We start from the raw sequence: 14,555 nt of genomic DNA, 5'->3' as shown, positions 1-14,555 counted from the left end.
AATAGTTCTAAAGTTCTCATTATGTGGTCCTTCAGTACATAAAACAATCTATCTCATAAAATCACCAATACATATGTCTTTAAGACCAAAATTTATCTGATGTTTTAGAATTTTAACTCTCTTTTTACAAGACTAGACACATCCAATTGAGCTAATTTTTTGTGGAGATACTATGGTAGGGAGGTAATATCTACAAAAAATCAGCCCTTAGAATAATGTGCAAGTCTGCTTTTGGATTACATATGTCAATTCTGGATATCATTTTTATATGTCGATGTAGCCAGCCTGATATATATACTTGAATATGTGCAAAAGTTTCTTCTTCAATTCGCAAGTACTTCTGTATTTCCTCCAAAGAGAAGTCTTCTGCCTTGTGCAGAAGTCTATTCCTTACATCATTCCACCCTCGAGGCAATTTTGCGATAATAGCCCCAACCTGGACGGATTCAGGAAGAACTATTTTAAGTTCTCGGAGCTTTGTGACAAGGATTTGCAACTCGTGAACTTGGTCAAGAACAGACAAGTTATCGGTCATAGAAAATTCGAAATACTTGAATATAAGAAATTTATCTGTACCCGATTTTTCTATCTTGTACTTGTATTCCAAAGCCTTGGATATTTCCACTGGAGGTTGCATAGAAGCGTATCGATCATATAAACAATATGAAAGTGTATTCAAAATGTGTCCTCGGCAAACTAGTTCATCTTCCTCACGTTTCTTTTGGTCTGCAGTAATTTTCACGATATCTGCTTCGCTTGGTTCTGGAAATGGCTTCAATTTCAGATCCAGCACATAGGAAATATTCAGGACAGTAAGCAAGAACATAATCTTGTCCTTCCAACGGTTGAAGTTAGTTCCGTCGAATTTGTCCAACTTAACAAAGTCTTGGTTCATAACTTTGAAAGCAGTCATGTTTGATTTATTCCCCATTGGAATAACACCTTAAGAGTAATGAGAATATCAACAGAGAATGATATGGGAACAGGGAGAATGATCATAAATTTGACAACGGTTTGAGGCATGCAGATAACACTATCCTTAAGGTGTTATTTGCCCCCACTACAAGTGTTTGTTATCGGGTCTAGGCAAATTACCTCGAAGATACAACAAACCATAGAATTATGCAGTTAGCAATACTGAAGAATTCTCAAAGCACTCTAATGAAACCTACATTCGAAACGAAACACTGGAGGGAAAGGGAGAGAGATAATGAGACCACGACTTATTTCCTTGTTACAGAGGTTCTCTTTATAGAGTTTCAATATTGAATGAACATAGGCACCACTTCAATGTATAACATGTGTTTGTTCCTCACATTCATTTGAAAGAACATAGCAATTCATTATATATAATTGTTTGAGATTCAGTTATATTAACTAGTATTGCTCGGCTCATACATGGATGTGATCTTTTTTTTTTTTGCTAAGTGAGCTAAGAATTATATTAAGTATGGGAAAAAGGGGAGGAGGAATTACAATAAGAAAAGTGTAAAAGGAAAAAAAAAATGAAAAACTGGGTAATGTACTTTAATGAGGTGTTGTTGCAACCCTACTAGGTAGGCCTCCAAGCGCATCTCATCAAGCACATATCCCTCTTAATCAAACCTAAAGTAGGTACTAGACACAGCCTCCCATTTATATAACCATGATGGCTTGCCGTGATACACATACAGGACTTCAGAAGTCATCGTTGTAGCCTTTTTTGCCGCCTGATCTGCCGAAAAGTTTGCCTCTCTCCAAGTTGAGGATATCATGAACTGATGCATTTCAGAAATACATTTGCTCCACCTAGTCTTGAGTTGCCATGGAAGCTTGCCTGACCCAAAAGCAGAAACCGCTGCCACTGAATTTTATTCAACCCACACATTCTTCCAGTTTCTTTGTACTGCAATCTCCACACTCTCAACTATGGCTAAACACTCGGCTAGATAATTAGTATTAACTCCTATTTTCTTCCACATAACCAAAAGAAACTCACATGAATCATCTCTAAATGTTGACCCAATCCCAGCTGGTCCGGGATTCCCAACAGTCGATCCATCACAGTTGACCTTAATTGTGCTTTCTGCCGGCGGTGTCCACCAACATGGCCTAATACGAGGAGCTTTTGGTAGAAATACCAGCATATTCCAAGCTCTCATTATATTCATATCTGCCATTTTCTGAAATGAGTGACCAGTGATCAACATAGACGCGGCCCTAATCATTTTTCTTATCTTCCCAGAACACAGGCTGAAGTTTACGGTCTTATCCTCATGATAAATCCTATTACGATGATGCCAAAGTGTCACCATAGTGGTAGAAACCGCGATATCCCAGAGTTGTTTAATCATAGGACTCCACGACTTAGTAGCATCAATAGTTTCAACAAAAGAGGCGCATTGAACTCGAAACCCAAAAGTATCAATCATCCATTTCCAAATTCTTTGAGCATGCTCACAATGCCACAATAAATGACCAAGGCTTTCTTCATTCTTCTGACATACATAGCATCTGGATGCTAAGTGGACTCCTTTTTTCTGGACATTAACATCAACTGAAGCAACATTCATGATCAATTTCCAAGCAGTGGTAGCCGTCTTTACTGGAACATGAGAATTCTAGACATAAGAATGCCAACTTTTGTTGTTACTCTTAACTCGAATTTCTTCAAAGGCCGACTTCACTGAGAATTCACCCCCTAGATCAGGAATCCATACCAAATGGTCCTCTTCATTTTCATTAGGACTGGCTAGGGAAGCAACACTGAAACCAGCAAGCTCAATCACCTCTTGTATGATTTATGGGATCTCCCAATTTCCATTTACAATGAGGTCTGAAACTTTGGCTCTACAACCTTTTAATTCCATAACAGAGATATTTAGAGCTTGCTTCAATGATACACTGTTTAACCACCCATCTCTCTAAATATCCACCTTATTACCATTGCCCACAATCCACTGGCATTTAGGAAGCAACTCCTTCATAGCTCATTTAATACCAGACCATATAGAGGACTTGACATAGTAAGTAATCATCTCACCATCTCTAGTGAAATATTTACTTCTCATATGCTTTGCAAAGTCGTCATCAGCTGTGAGAATGTGCCATGCAGTTTTCATAAGCAAAGACATGTTGATTTCTTTTAGTCTTCTTATCCCCAGTCCTCCTTCTTCAAAAGGTTTACACACTCTTTCCCAAGAAATAGTGACAGCCCTGCTCGTTGATAGATTTCCAATCCATAGGAAGTTTCTCATTATAGTCTCAGCTTGTTTGATGATATTCGGTGGCCATTTGTAAATGCTCATGTTGTAGATTGGGATACTCGAGAGGACAGATTTAATCAGAGTTGCTCTTTCATGAAAGGACAAAAGTTTCCCTCTCCAAGCAATAATTCTGCTCTTGATTTTATCAACCAGTCCACTAATCACCCCTGCTTTTACCTTTCCTTGCACTAGAGGGATGCCCAAGGTATTTCTCGGGGAGAGCACCTTCTTGTATATCCAGCTGATAAAATATCTCATTTCTTTGATTGACATGCATACCACCAAAGAAAAGCTTACTCTTCTGTTTGTTAATGATCTGGCCAGGTGCTTGTTGGTATGCATCGAGAAGATTTGACACACACACAATATCATTAATGTCACCTGTAGGATTCTATCGATATCTCATGCATGATTCCTACGATATATACAATTACGTTATACCACATGCATAAAATAGCGTAGCGGAAACAGAAGATCGTACCTTGGTCACAGCTTTCAATTTGAAGTTCCAAGCTTTGATCTACAGGAGAAGATATTCTTGGCACACTCAAGATCTTCTTCTTCTTAACTTTCTTTGGAGTCAAGTTCCAACCACTTAACGGAAGCAACCTTTTTCACGAACCAAGAACCAAGAACCGACAATGGCTAGGGAGGATACCACCTATGGAATCTCCACAAATTACCGGGCTTCTACTTTAGAAAATGTTGGAGGTCGCCATTAAAGGAAAGAGAGCTTTTCTTGTTGTTTGGATGATTAATATGTGAGAGGTGGGGGGTCTATTTATAGAGGTTCCCACCTCCTCAATATTGGATAGGATAGAGTCCTATACTCATCTAATATCGATAGGATAGAGTCATATACTCATCTAATATCGATAGGATGAGTCCTATACTCATCTAATATCGATAGGATAGAGTCATATACTCATCTAATATCTGATAGGATAGAGTCCTATACTCATCTAATATCAGATAGGATAGAGTCCTATACTCAGTGGTTTATCCTTATCTTGGTGGGCATCTATCCAACCTTATTTCCAACATCACCATTCATGAAGAGAAAAATATCATCGGCAAAAAGTAAATGAGAAAGGCTATGGGTCCCATTAGCATTACACAAAGGCTTAGGGGCTATTTGTTTTTTTGGGTTAAGTTATAAGAGGGTCTTATAAGACCATGTGTTATAAGATGGTCTTATAAAGTGGTTTGTTTTTAATTTTAAGTTCCTCTTACAAGCAATTGTAAAAATAGAAAAAACAAATACATGACATCTTATAGATGGTTATTTGACAAATATAACCCTACTTTACATCACATTTAATTTGAATATATTAATTTGAAATAAACGTATAGTTTGATTTTCGGTTTCAAATCAATTTTGATAATTAGAATATCAATTTTAGGAAACTACCTTAATTGGCGGTGGTAGTGGTAGTGGAGGTGATGATATTGGTTTTAATAGCATGGTGATGGTGGTGGTAGTAGAAGTGGTGGATGTCTTAATAGCACGGTGGTGGTGGTGGTGATAGTTTTAATAGTACGGTGGTGGTGATAGTAGAGGTAATGATATTGGTCTTAATAGTACGGTGGTAGTGGTGGTGGTGGTCGTTTTAATAGCACAGTGGTGGTGGTGATAGTCTTAATAGTTCGATGGTAGTGGTGGTGGTGATAGTGGTGGTGGCAGTGGCGGTAGTGGTGGTGGTGGTTAGGGTAATGGAGTTATTTGGAAAATAAGATAATGAAAATGGAAGAAGAGATAAATGAGACTAGGGGTATATGGGCCGGGGGTGTTTGAGTCATTTTTTAAGTTATAAGACTTATAGAATTGAAGTAGATCTAATTGTGGTACTTATAGAATTGAAGCCTCTTTTTAACATTTTATAGAATGCCTCTTATAAGAGGCAAAAAAAAAAAAAAAAAAAAATGTCCAAAAATCAGGCCATCTTATCTTATAAGAGGTATAAGACCTCGAGGTCTTTTAAGACATTTTAATCAATAGCTCTCTATATTTAAAAAGTAGTGTTAAAATAAAAAAAGTGATAAAGTTCTTATTTTAAAAAAAAAAGAAAAAAAGGAGTAAATAGTCCACATCTTATAAGAGGACTTTTATACTTTATCGACTTTAACACTATTTTAAAGGTCTTATACTTCAAAAGCCTAACAAGAAAAAAACAAATGGCCCCTTAATCATCCTCATGTCCCTTAAGTACCTTAAGTAGTTGATGCTCCTACTTAAAGGGGACAATGGGTCTCCTTGCCTGAGGCCCCTACCAATACCCCCCTACCCACACCCATGAAACCACAAAGACCTCCATTCACTAGCACTGATTTTGGCAGTCTTGAGTAGCACGTGCACCCATGATATCCACCTACCATCAAAACCAAATGGGGCAAGCACCTCGTACAAGAACTCCCAGCTGAGAGTATCATAGGCCTGAGATATGTCCACCTTAATACCCAGACTCCAGAAAACCTCCATTTTTTTTTTGTGCATTGCATTTTTATTCTTGTGGATTGCGTTGCATTTATTAATCTTGTGGATGTGATCAGGTGCTCTAAAAGATACATTTAGACAAGATCCAATGCATCCAATCTTTGGCCTTCAGCAAAAACAAAATCGAGTGCAGAGAAACAAATCGAGATACATTTATTCTTTGGTCAGTACTTGGAGTCTTGGGTCAACCACTTAACGATCAACTGAATTAAACAAATCGAGTGCAGAGAAACAATTCTTGTTGTACGGGTTCGTTTAAGGCGGCCATCGTCCAACTAACACCAGTTAAATCCAAACAACAAACTAAATTAGTCAATAATAAACAGAATTCACAAAGGAAAAAACGTGCACAGTACCACACGGATTAATAATTTTGATGTCGACCACCATACTATCCTAAAATTACACGGATCAATAATGCAAAAAGTCAAGAAAGAGATATTTTTTTAGCGGTTGCTCACAAACTTTAGCATCTCGATCTACCGGTTTAGTTTCGGTTGTCACCAAATATCAGGGGGCCTTTAATTATAAGCATTTAGCTTCTTAATGGGTTTTCGGGACGGGGTGATCGCAGTTTCAAATCTTCGAAAAAACTGGAATGCGTTGACTACTAAGATGGATGAAATGACGGCTTTAAGCAGTGATTTGATGATAGACGATGCATGTATGAAATCGAAGTCGAAGCAGGCAAAAACAGTGGTTCGGTGGTATTATGCGGTGGCAAAAAAACGTGATGAGATGGTTATACTATCACAAGAGTATAATCGACATATTGATAGAAGTATTTTCAAACGATGCTATAACTTAGAAGAGACTATGAATCTCAGCTGCAAAGTGTCCACGTTTCTAAAACATGTTATGGAACTAGATGCTTTACATTCGGATGCCGCCGAGGACTTTCAAAAGTTCAACAGAAATTCTATGGAGACGTTTTTCAATGAAATGGAAAGAAGGAACCCAATTCGATTTACGCATGCTCAGTTAAAGAGTTTTACCTCAAACTTCTCTTCAAGGTTAGGATCTGGGGGTTTCGGAGAAGTCTTCAAAGGAAAACTACCAACAAACAGCAAAATGATTGCTGTTAAGGTACTAAAAATATTCAATTCTAACAACGAGGTGAAAGCCCAGTTCATGGCTGAAGTGGGCACAATATATACAACGCACCACAGAAACTTAGTTCAACTGTATGGGTACTGTTTTGATACGAACATGAAAGCCGTTGTATATGAATACATGGAAAATGGTTCGCTGGACAAAATTTTGTTTGGCAAAAACCAGATAATGGATTGGGAGAGGTTGCATGGTATCGCAATCGGAACGGCTAAGGGACTCTCTTATTTGCACGATGAATGCCATGAAACGATAATCCATTATGATATAAAGCCTGGTAACATTCTTCTCGATTCAAATTTTTGTCCTAAGATTGCTGATTTTGGGTTAGCTAAGCTTTATGATAGGGGCAGATCAAATGTCCCTGTGAATAGATTTAGAGGGACACCTGGTTATGCTGCCCCAGAGTTATGGGATCGAAGTTCGGTTGTTACTTGTAAATGTGATGTTTATAGCTACGGTATGATGTTGTTCGAAATTGTGGGGAGCAGGAGGAACTTGGATCCCAGCTTGAATGAGGACCAAGAATGGTTGCCGAGACTAGTTTGGGAGAAGTTTGAGAAAGGGGAGCTAGACGAATTTTTGGCACAATGTGGCTTTCTGGGAAAGGATAGGGAGCAGGCAAAGAAGCTGTATAAGCTTGCACTATGCTGTGTTCAACGCGTTCATACAGACAGACCGTCCATGAGCGAAGTGGTGCAGATTCTTGAGGGAGACAGAGACGCTATGGAACCTTCTAATCCATTTTCACATTTGTTCTCCCCAGATGTAAACATAAATTTCATCCTAAGCAGCATAGAAGGTTCAACAACAAATACAGAAAGTACTGAGACCAATAGCAACATTTCATCGCATATGAGATGGTATGGGACAGAATCCAGTAGCTCATCCTGAGCAGTGAGAACTATGCTCTGGTGCCCGGTGGGGTGTACTATTCAAATATGATTTCAGTTTATCATCTGCTTTTTCAAAACCAAATGTCAGGAATGCATCTGTTTCTTGGAGGAGAATTGATGAGAAAATTAGTCGATAACCCTTTCTCATATCATATCTCAAGTGTAATCTGGTGTCTAATTTTGATTCATGTCATAGTTTTTCGAATATCTAAAGTACTTAAATAAATCATTTAGTCATGATAATGAAGAGGCGCCAGTAACTGACTAACTGTATTAGGTTGTGTGTCACTCCACACGAAGACAATTCAGAACTACTGTGTTAGCCCATATAATAGTTCTGAACTTCTGATTCTGAACAAGTTCCAAGTGACCCCATTCAAGAAGAAAATGTAGAACACGTTCAAAATGAAGAAAATAGAAGAATTGATGATGATGCATTTAATAAGAATAAGGTAAATATAAATTAAACGTAATTATGTATGTAGTAATTATGCATGTAGTAATTATCCATGTAGTAATTATGCATGTGTACAGTGATATATAGGACTGAAAGAGAAAATTCGAACACCGAGGGTTTAAACGACACGGCTAGGTCGTCAGATAATACACCAAACGGTCTGGTCACACCGTCTGGACTAAGTCCAAAACGATGTGGCCATGTCGTTTGGGATTTGGACTTACAAAAAAAAACTTACCGGTGTGGTCACACCATTTGGACTAAGTCCCAAATGACTTGGCCACACCGTTTGGGACTTAGTCCTAACGGTGTAGCCATGTCATTTGGGATTTGAACTTTGAAAAAATATGAAATTCTGTTTTTTGGCCTCTTGACCGGTGTCAATTCAAGTCGTTTGGGATTTGAACTTGGAAAAACAGAATTATGTTTTTTGGCCTCTTTACCGGTGTGTCCACATCATTTGGGACTTATTCCAAACGGTGTGGCCATGTCGTTTTAGGATTTGAACATAGAAAAACACAAACAGTGGTAAACGGTGTGTTTGTGGCATTTGGTACTTAAGCCAAATAGTGTGGCTATGTCTTTACGGGGTCCATAATACATCAATTAACAACTATTCTTCATTTAGGATCCTTCGGTGTGTTTCGAGAACTCTGGAAACTCGAATGACGTGGATGATGTTCAACCGCTTTCAATGGATACAACAGAAATATTTACTACGAAAGATGTACATAGTAGGCATTGTTTTCACTTGTTTTTATTTTCTAAATAAAATTATATTAGTTTATTGATTGTTGTTTTCTTTCATATCTTTAGGTATTTCATACACGTAATGACGTAATTGGTTGGGCAACGCTTTCGGGGAAAACAATGTAATGTGGTTGTGGTAATGGGGAAGTCGAGAATGCTAACCGGAACCGAAAGTACCAAATTTGGATTTAGCTTGGCGAGAGTTTAGCGTGTATTGTTCACATAAAAAGGTAGAGAAGGCTAATAAGAGAAATACGGGAACCAAGAAACGTTGATGTCCATTTAAGTTAAGATGTATTTTCCAACGCGGCACTGTCGATAGTTGGAAAATTGTCGTTTTTAATGGTGTTCACAACCATCCATTGGCGAAGACCCTTGAAGGACATGCATTTGCTACTCGACTTACCGTTCCACAATTCGAGTTCTTGTTAGAGATGACTCAAAATGGAGTTAAGCCTAAAGAAATTTTGAAGTCCATCAGACATAGGTTTCCTAATAACCTATCTAGCATATGTCAAGTCTACAATGCCAGGCACAAGGTGAGGACATTAGATATGAACGATCGCTCGCAAATGCAGAGATTGCATGAGTTGTTAGCAGAAAACCATTATTTCGAGGAGGTGAGAGAGGATACGAATACGGATGAGATAACGGGATTGTTATGGGCCCATCCGGGACGGTGTTAAAATGGCTCGAACTTTTCCAAAAGTTTTCATCATAGACGCCACCTACAAAACCAATAAGTATCGGTGGCCTTTTGTACAGTTTGTGGGGGTGACTTCAACCTGGAAGTCTTTCACAGTCGGTTAAGTGTTGCTTCAGTCCGAAACAGCGATAGACTATGAGTGGGTTTTGCGTCAGTTTAACGGCTTGTTGGGTGAAGAAAGGCCATCTGTGATCGTGTCTGACAGGGACTTGGCCTTGATGAGTGTTGCTGATATTGTGTTTCCTGACGCGCACAAGCATCTCTATAGATGGCATATCTCTATGTGCGTCCTTTAGAAATGCAATGATTTTTTTCCCACCACAGAACTTGTAGATAAAGGCCAGTTCTCGTGGAACACTGTAGTAAAATCGAGGACTGAGGATATCTTCAACCGTAGAATTGCTGCTTTGAAAAAACACTATAGGGCTGAGTACTCCAATTTTGTTAGTTATTTGCGAGAGACTTGGTTGCTTTACAAGGATCGATTTGTATGTTGTTGGACAGATCAACACATTCACTTTGGGAGTACAACGACCAATAGAGTCGAAGGGTCTCATGCTCAGGTTAAACGTGTTCTAGGAAACACAAACAGACATGATTTTTGATAAAATGATAAAATTGAATATAACTCTACTTACGAATAAACGATGAAGTCTCAAAACGCAAGTAAAACTATAACTTTATACGAATACTATTTATCAAAGATTACTACTCTCGATACTATTGAAGTAGAGTTGGAATAGAATATTCGTTCCACTCCTAGTTCTTTAGCATTCAACGTTTTCTACGACTATCAATCTTACCAAAGTCAATGAGAGTTTTACGAGGGGATTATACTACGATGTGAATTCTAAGAACAAGATACTAATTATAATGATTCAACTACGAAATGCTATGGAATACTAAGGTTTGAATCTAAAATAAGAATTAGGGGGGAATTGAATCCAACTTAATAAACTAGCATAGATTGTTGTAATCCAATTCTTACATTCTTACAGTAAGAATTGGTCGTTCTAATCCCTAATTATACATGGCATCTCTACCAATTCATAACTAGCATGTGAAGAAGTCCAACCCATTCTCATGGCGAATCAACGACCTTCTATAGTGGAATAGACTCTTACAACGATTCTACACTACACAATCAAGTTTTCATCAATGTTTCATCAAACCTATAATGGAGGTTTAGCCTTGATTCATCAAACTATCATTTCCAATTGAATTAAAACTACACATCATATAAAGATTCTAACTTTACTAATTTAACTAATCAATAGATTCAAATCTAAATTAACAACTAAGAAATGAAATTGATAACTAAATAATTAAAACTAGATTATGATTAACTAATTAGCAATTGAAGACAACTAATTTATGAATTTAACAATACTAAAACTAAACAAGAATTGAATCAATAACCTCAATCGGAATTAAAGATGAATACTTTATTATAAAACTAAATGTGATTCTAAATTAATCATTTACTTGTTCTAACTAATATATTGTAAAGTAAAAACTAGATGTAAAACAATAATTGAAAACTAATTAATTGAATAAATCTCAAAACTAGATCTAGAATTATCTCTAATGGCTACTTTTTATCCTAACATTATTGATACTTAAGAGCTAAGTCTTGTGTGTGGAAATGGAGGAGACCAGATCCACATTTTCGTGCATGGGCTGAGGGACCATGTTTTGGGCTGGAAAATCGAGCCCAAAGCCTAATTTCTTCAGTCCACAGGGCCCTTTTCATCTGGCTTTGATTTCAATAGGCTTTTTGTTCACTTCTGCTCTTCTGATTGGGTCAAGGTTTGGACCATTGGAAATCTCTTTCCTAGCCGGTCGTTTTGACATAAGGTATGCCTAATTCCGAGGCCTGAGTCCAAAGATACGGTCTTCAGAAGTTCTGCTGACTTTTGTGTGTTGTTTCTGCCCGCGTTGACTCTGACTTTTTAGCTTCTGGCTGGGCTTTACAAAGGCTTTTTCTCCTTGAATCTTGGCCTTTAATCACAGAACATCTTAGCAACCAACCCTTGCTCCTTTATATCGCCAAAGTGGCACATTTCTGCACATAATTGACTTCAATGCCTGAAATACATAAAAGCACGTAATTAGCATTAACTCTTATTTATTACTCGCATAATTGGTCTAAAAGTATTATTGTTAAGGGGTTAAAACTACAGTTTTGGGCTCTTATCAAACCACCCCCAAATAGCATTTTGCTTGTCCTCAAGCAAATATGAGAAATTAGCATAAGTGACTAAAAATGGAGTTCTAACTAATCTCGTTTCGCCGAGTGCGATTGCATTGACTATATGCAATAAGGCCTTAAACCACGAGGAATTCCCTAGTGGACGAGTTATAGCCTCGTGAAAGTTTTCCAGTGAAGATACTCACAAACTTCATCTATACTACAACGACTCAGAAATAAAACTATTGTTTCCTTATCTATGTCTCAATTATCTATATATCACACTAGCAATGAATACAAAATAATCAAGTCGAAACCTAAGCTAATATATACATAATAATCAATCATCTACGAATAAACATATATACAGTGAGTAATACTATGAGCTGAACTAGCACGTCCGTTTCTGAAAACTCGGAATAGCATCCTTAAGTAGGTCCTCACATAAATGTCAAGACAAAACCACTCGATTTTTTCTCAAGTTCAAGTTTTACTCCGATGTAATGCGGTGGGCACACTTTACCTTACAAACTCAATGACACACAAGGAAGCCGGAGTCGATCAAACACATCTGCCACTTACTATCACACTAACATATTCCTAATTGAGCTAGAGGTCTTTATTAGGTGTTGCGGGGATTAGGAGATGGTTTAAGAAGGAAGAAAATTGATATTCAAAAAGGACAAGTCTGAGATAATAGAGGCTTCATATTATGCAACTAGAGAAACTCTTGTTCTTTACTTTTGCTTCTACACTTTGTTTCTATCCTTAGCCATTTTGTTTTTCTTTTTCTTTGGCTTTTGACTCCTTGATTCTATTTTTAGAGTTCTAACTTTTTCTTTTTTTTTTTCTTTTTTTTTATTTGGATAGAAACTTACTTTTCTCATCTGAAGCGACTAACAAATTCTTGATTTCAAATGTTCTTCTCTTTTCTATTCTTTATCTCTATTCTCAGACTTATTCAAAGAATTGGGTAGGTTAATTTTTTTTATTTTGTTTTGTTTTGTAATAGGGTAAAGGATTTGTGGTATATGAAAGACTAAAGAAAAGCTCAGAGGGGCGACTAGCGGAAAATAATTCATAGGTTTAAATTTCTAGCTATATCGATCCAAAGAGGACCTAAATTCTCGCTTAGGATATGGTATAGTAATCAAGCAAGTGGACGTGTGATTTCTCTATCCATATTTTACTTCTCCCTTGTGTCATTTCTCAAATGTTCACTCATATAAGGCTTTAGGCTATATTCTCACAGGATTTATAGAATAAGTACTCTAGCCTAGATTTCAGAAACTTACTGCCAACAATCATAGATACTCATGTAACATATTTATAGATAGATGCAAGGATTATTACCTATATATTAGCCTAAGTTTCTAAAAACTATTCTAATGCAAAAGCTACGTGAGATTTCTAGATTATCAAGGGCCTAGAAAAGGAAAACAACACCAATATTCCTAAGTGTACAGCATAAACCTTTTATTAATATTTTTTAAAAAAATTGATTTTTTTAACTAGAAAACAAGTGCATATTGTACATATCTATATCCTAACAGATGCCTTAATTACGTGTTTCTATGTTTCCACTACAATATACTTGCTATAAAAAATCGATTTTTAACTAGAAAAAAGTGCATAGGACCTTAAAATTGCTATATCGATCCAAAGAGGACCTAAATTCTCGCTTAGGATATGGTATAGTAATCAAGCAAGTGGACGTGTGATTTCTCTATCCATATTTTACTTCTCCCTTGTGTCATTTCTCAAATGTTCACTCATATAAGGCTTTAGGTTATATTCTCACAGGATTTGTAGAATAAGTACTCTAGCATAGATTTCAGAAACTTACTGCCAACAATCATAGATACTCATGTAACATATTTATAGATAGATGCAATGATTATTACCTATATATTAGCCTAAGTTTCTAAAAACTATTCTAATGCAAAAACTACGTGAGATTTCTAGATTATCAAGGGCCTAGAAAAGGAAAACAATACCAATATTCCTAAGTGTACAGCATAAACCTTTTATTAATATTTTTAAAAAAAATTGATTTTTTTAACTAGAAAACAAGTGCATATTGTACATATATATATCCTAACAGATGCCTTAATTACACGTGTTTCTATGCCCCCCCCCCTATAATTAAGGCATCTGTTAGGATATAGATATGTACAATATGCACTTGTTTTCTAGTTAAAAAAATTGATTTTTTTAACTAGAAAACAAGTGCATATTGTACATATCTATATCCTAACAGATGCCTTAATTACACGCGGTTTCTATATGCCCCCAAACAAGAAGCATGTTTTGTCCTCAAAGTATTTAAATAAATAAGGTAGAGAAATACCATGGAAACGCGTGAAATTCTGGAACATCTGCAAAACAAGGTTAAACATACTAATATAGAAAATAAAAACTTACGTAACTCTATATGAGTTCCACCCGTTATGGGGTTAATGAGAAATAAATTGCTTGGGACATAAGCAGACACTAACTGAAACTAAAAACTAGCCTAACTCCCGTTTAATCCTCATCCTCATTTTCCTCTCCAAAGAGAGGAGGTTCTTTCACATCCTGCCATGCCATGATAACTTGCCAATCCTGCCGCCGTGTGTCGTCAACTTGTGCTAACCTGTCTAGTGTTACTATGTCTGATGGGGTGTAAGGAGCAACCAAATGAGGTTGCACTTGCCATCCCGACCA

General features: G+C 37.0%; 2 protein-coding genes across 2 annotated transcripts; one reads left to right on the top strand and one right to left on the bottom strand.

The window, feature by feature from the left end:
- Nucleotides 1-1,850: 1,850 nt before the first annotated feature.
- On the bottom strand, nt 1,851-2,552 carry LOC147485847 (uncharacterized). Its single transcript, XM_086573595.1, has one exon. It carries the CDS (start codon nt 2,550-2,552, stop codon nt 1,851-1,853), a length of 702 nt encoding a protein of 233 aa, XP_086429721.1.
- A 3,531-nt stretch (nt 2,553-6,083) lies between these two features.
- On the top strand, nt 6,084-7,988 carry LOC147485846 (PR5-like receptor kinase). Its single transcript, XM_086571038.1, has one exon. It carries the CDS (start codon nt 6,286-6,288, stop codon nt 7,741-7,743), a length of 1,458 nt encoding a protein of 485 aa, XP_086427164.1. The 5' UTR covers nt 6,084-6,285; the 3' UTR covers nt 7,744-7,988.
- Nucleotides 7,989-14,555: the final 6,567 nt, after the last annotated feature.

The sequence above is a fragment of the Coptis chinensis genome, chromosome 7 (genome assembly GCF_015680905.1).
Source record: "Coptis chinensis isolate HL-2020 chromosome 7, ASM1568090v1, whole genome shotgun sequence".
NCBI classification, from domain to species: domain Eukaryota; kingdom Viridiplantae; phylum Streptophyta; class Magnoliopsida; order Ranunculales; family Ranunculaceae; genus Coptis; species Coptis chinensis.
This window is presented reverse-complemented; position numbering and strand designations above follow the sequence as displayed.

Bases quoted from the DNA above. Each gene is read 5' to 3' on its own strand.
- LOC147485847 (XM_086573595.1), bottom strand. From the start codon at position 2,552: ATGAATGTTGCTTCAGTTGATGTTAATGTCCAGAAAAAAGGAGTCCAC.
- LOC147485846 (XM_086571038.1), top strand. From the start codon at position 6,286: ATGGGTTTTCGGGACGGGGTGATCGCAGTTTCAAATCTTCGAAAAAAC.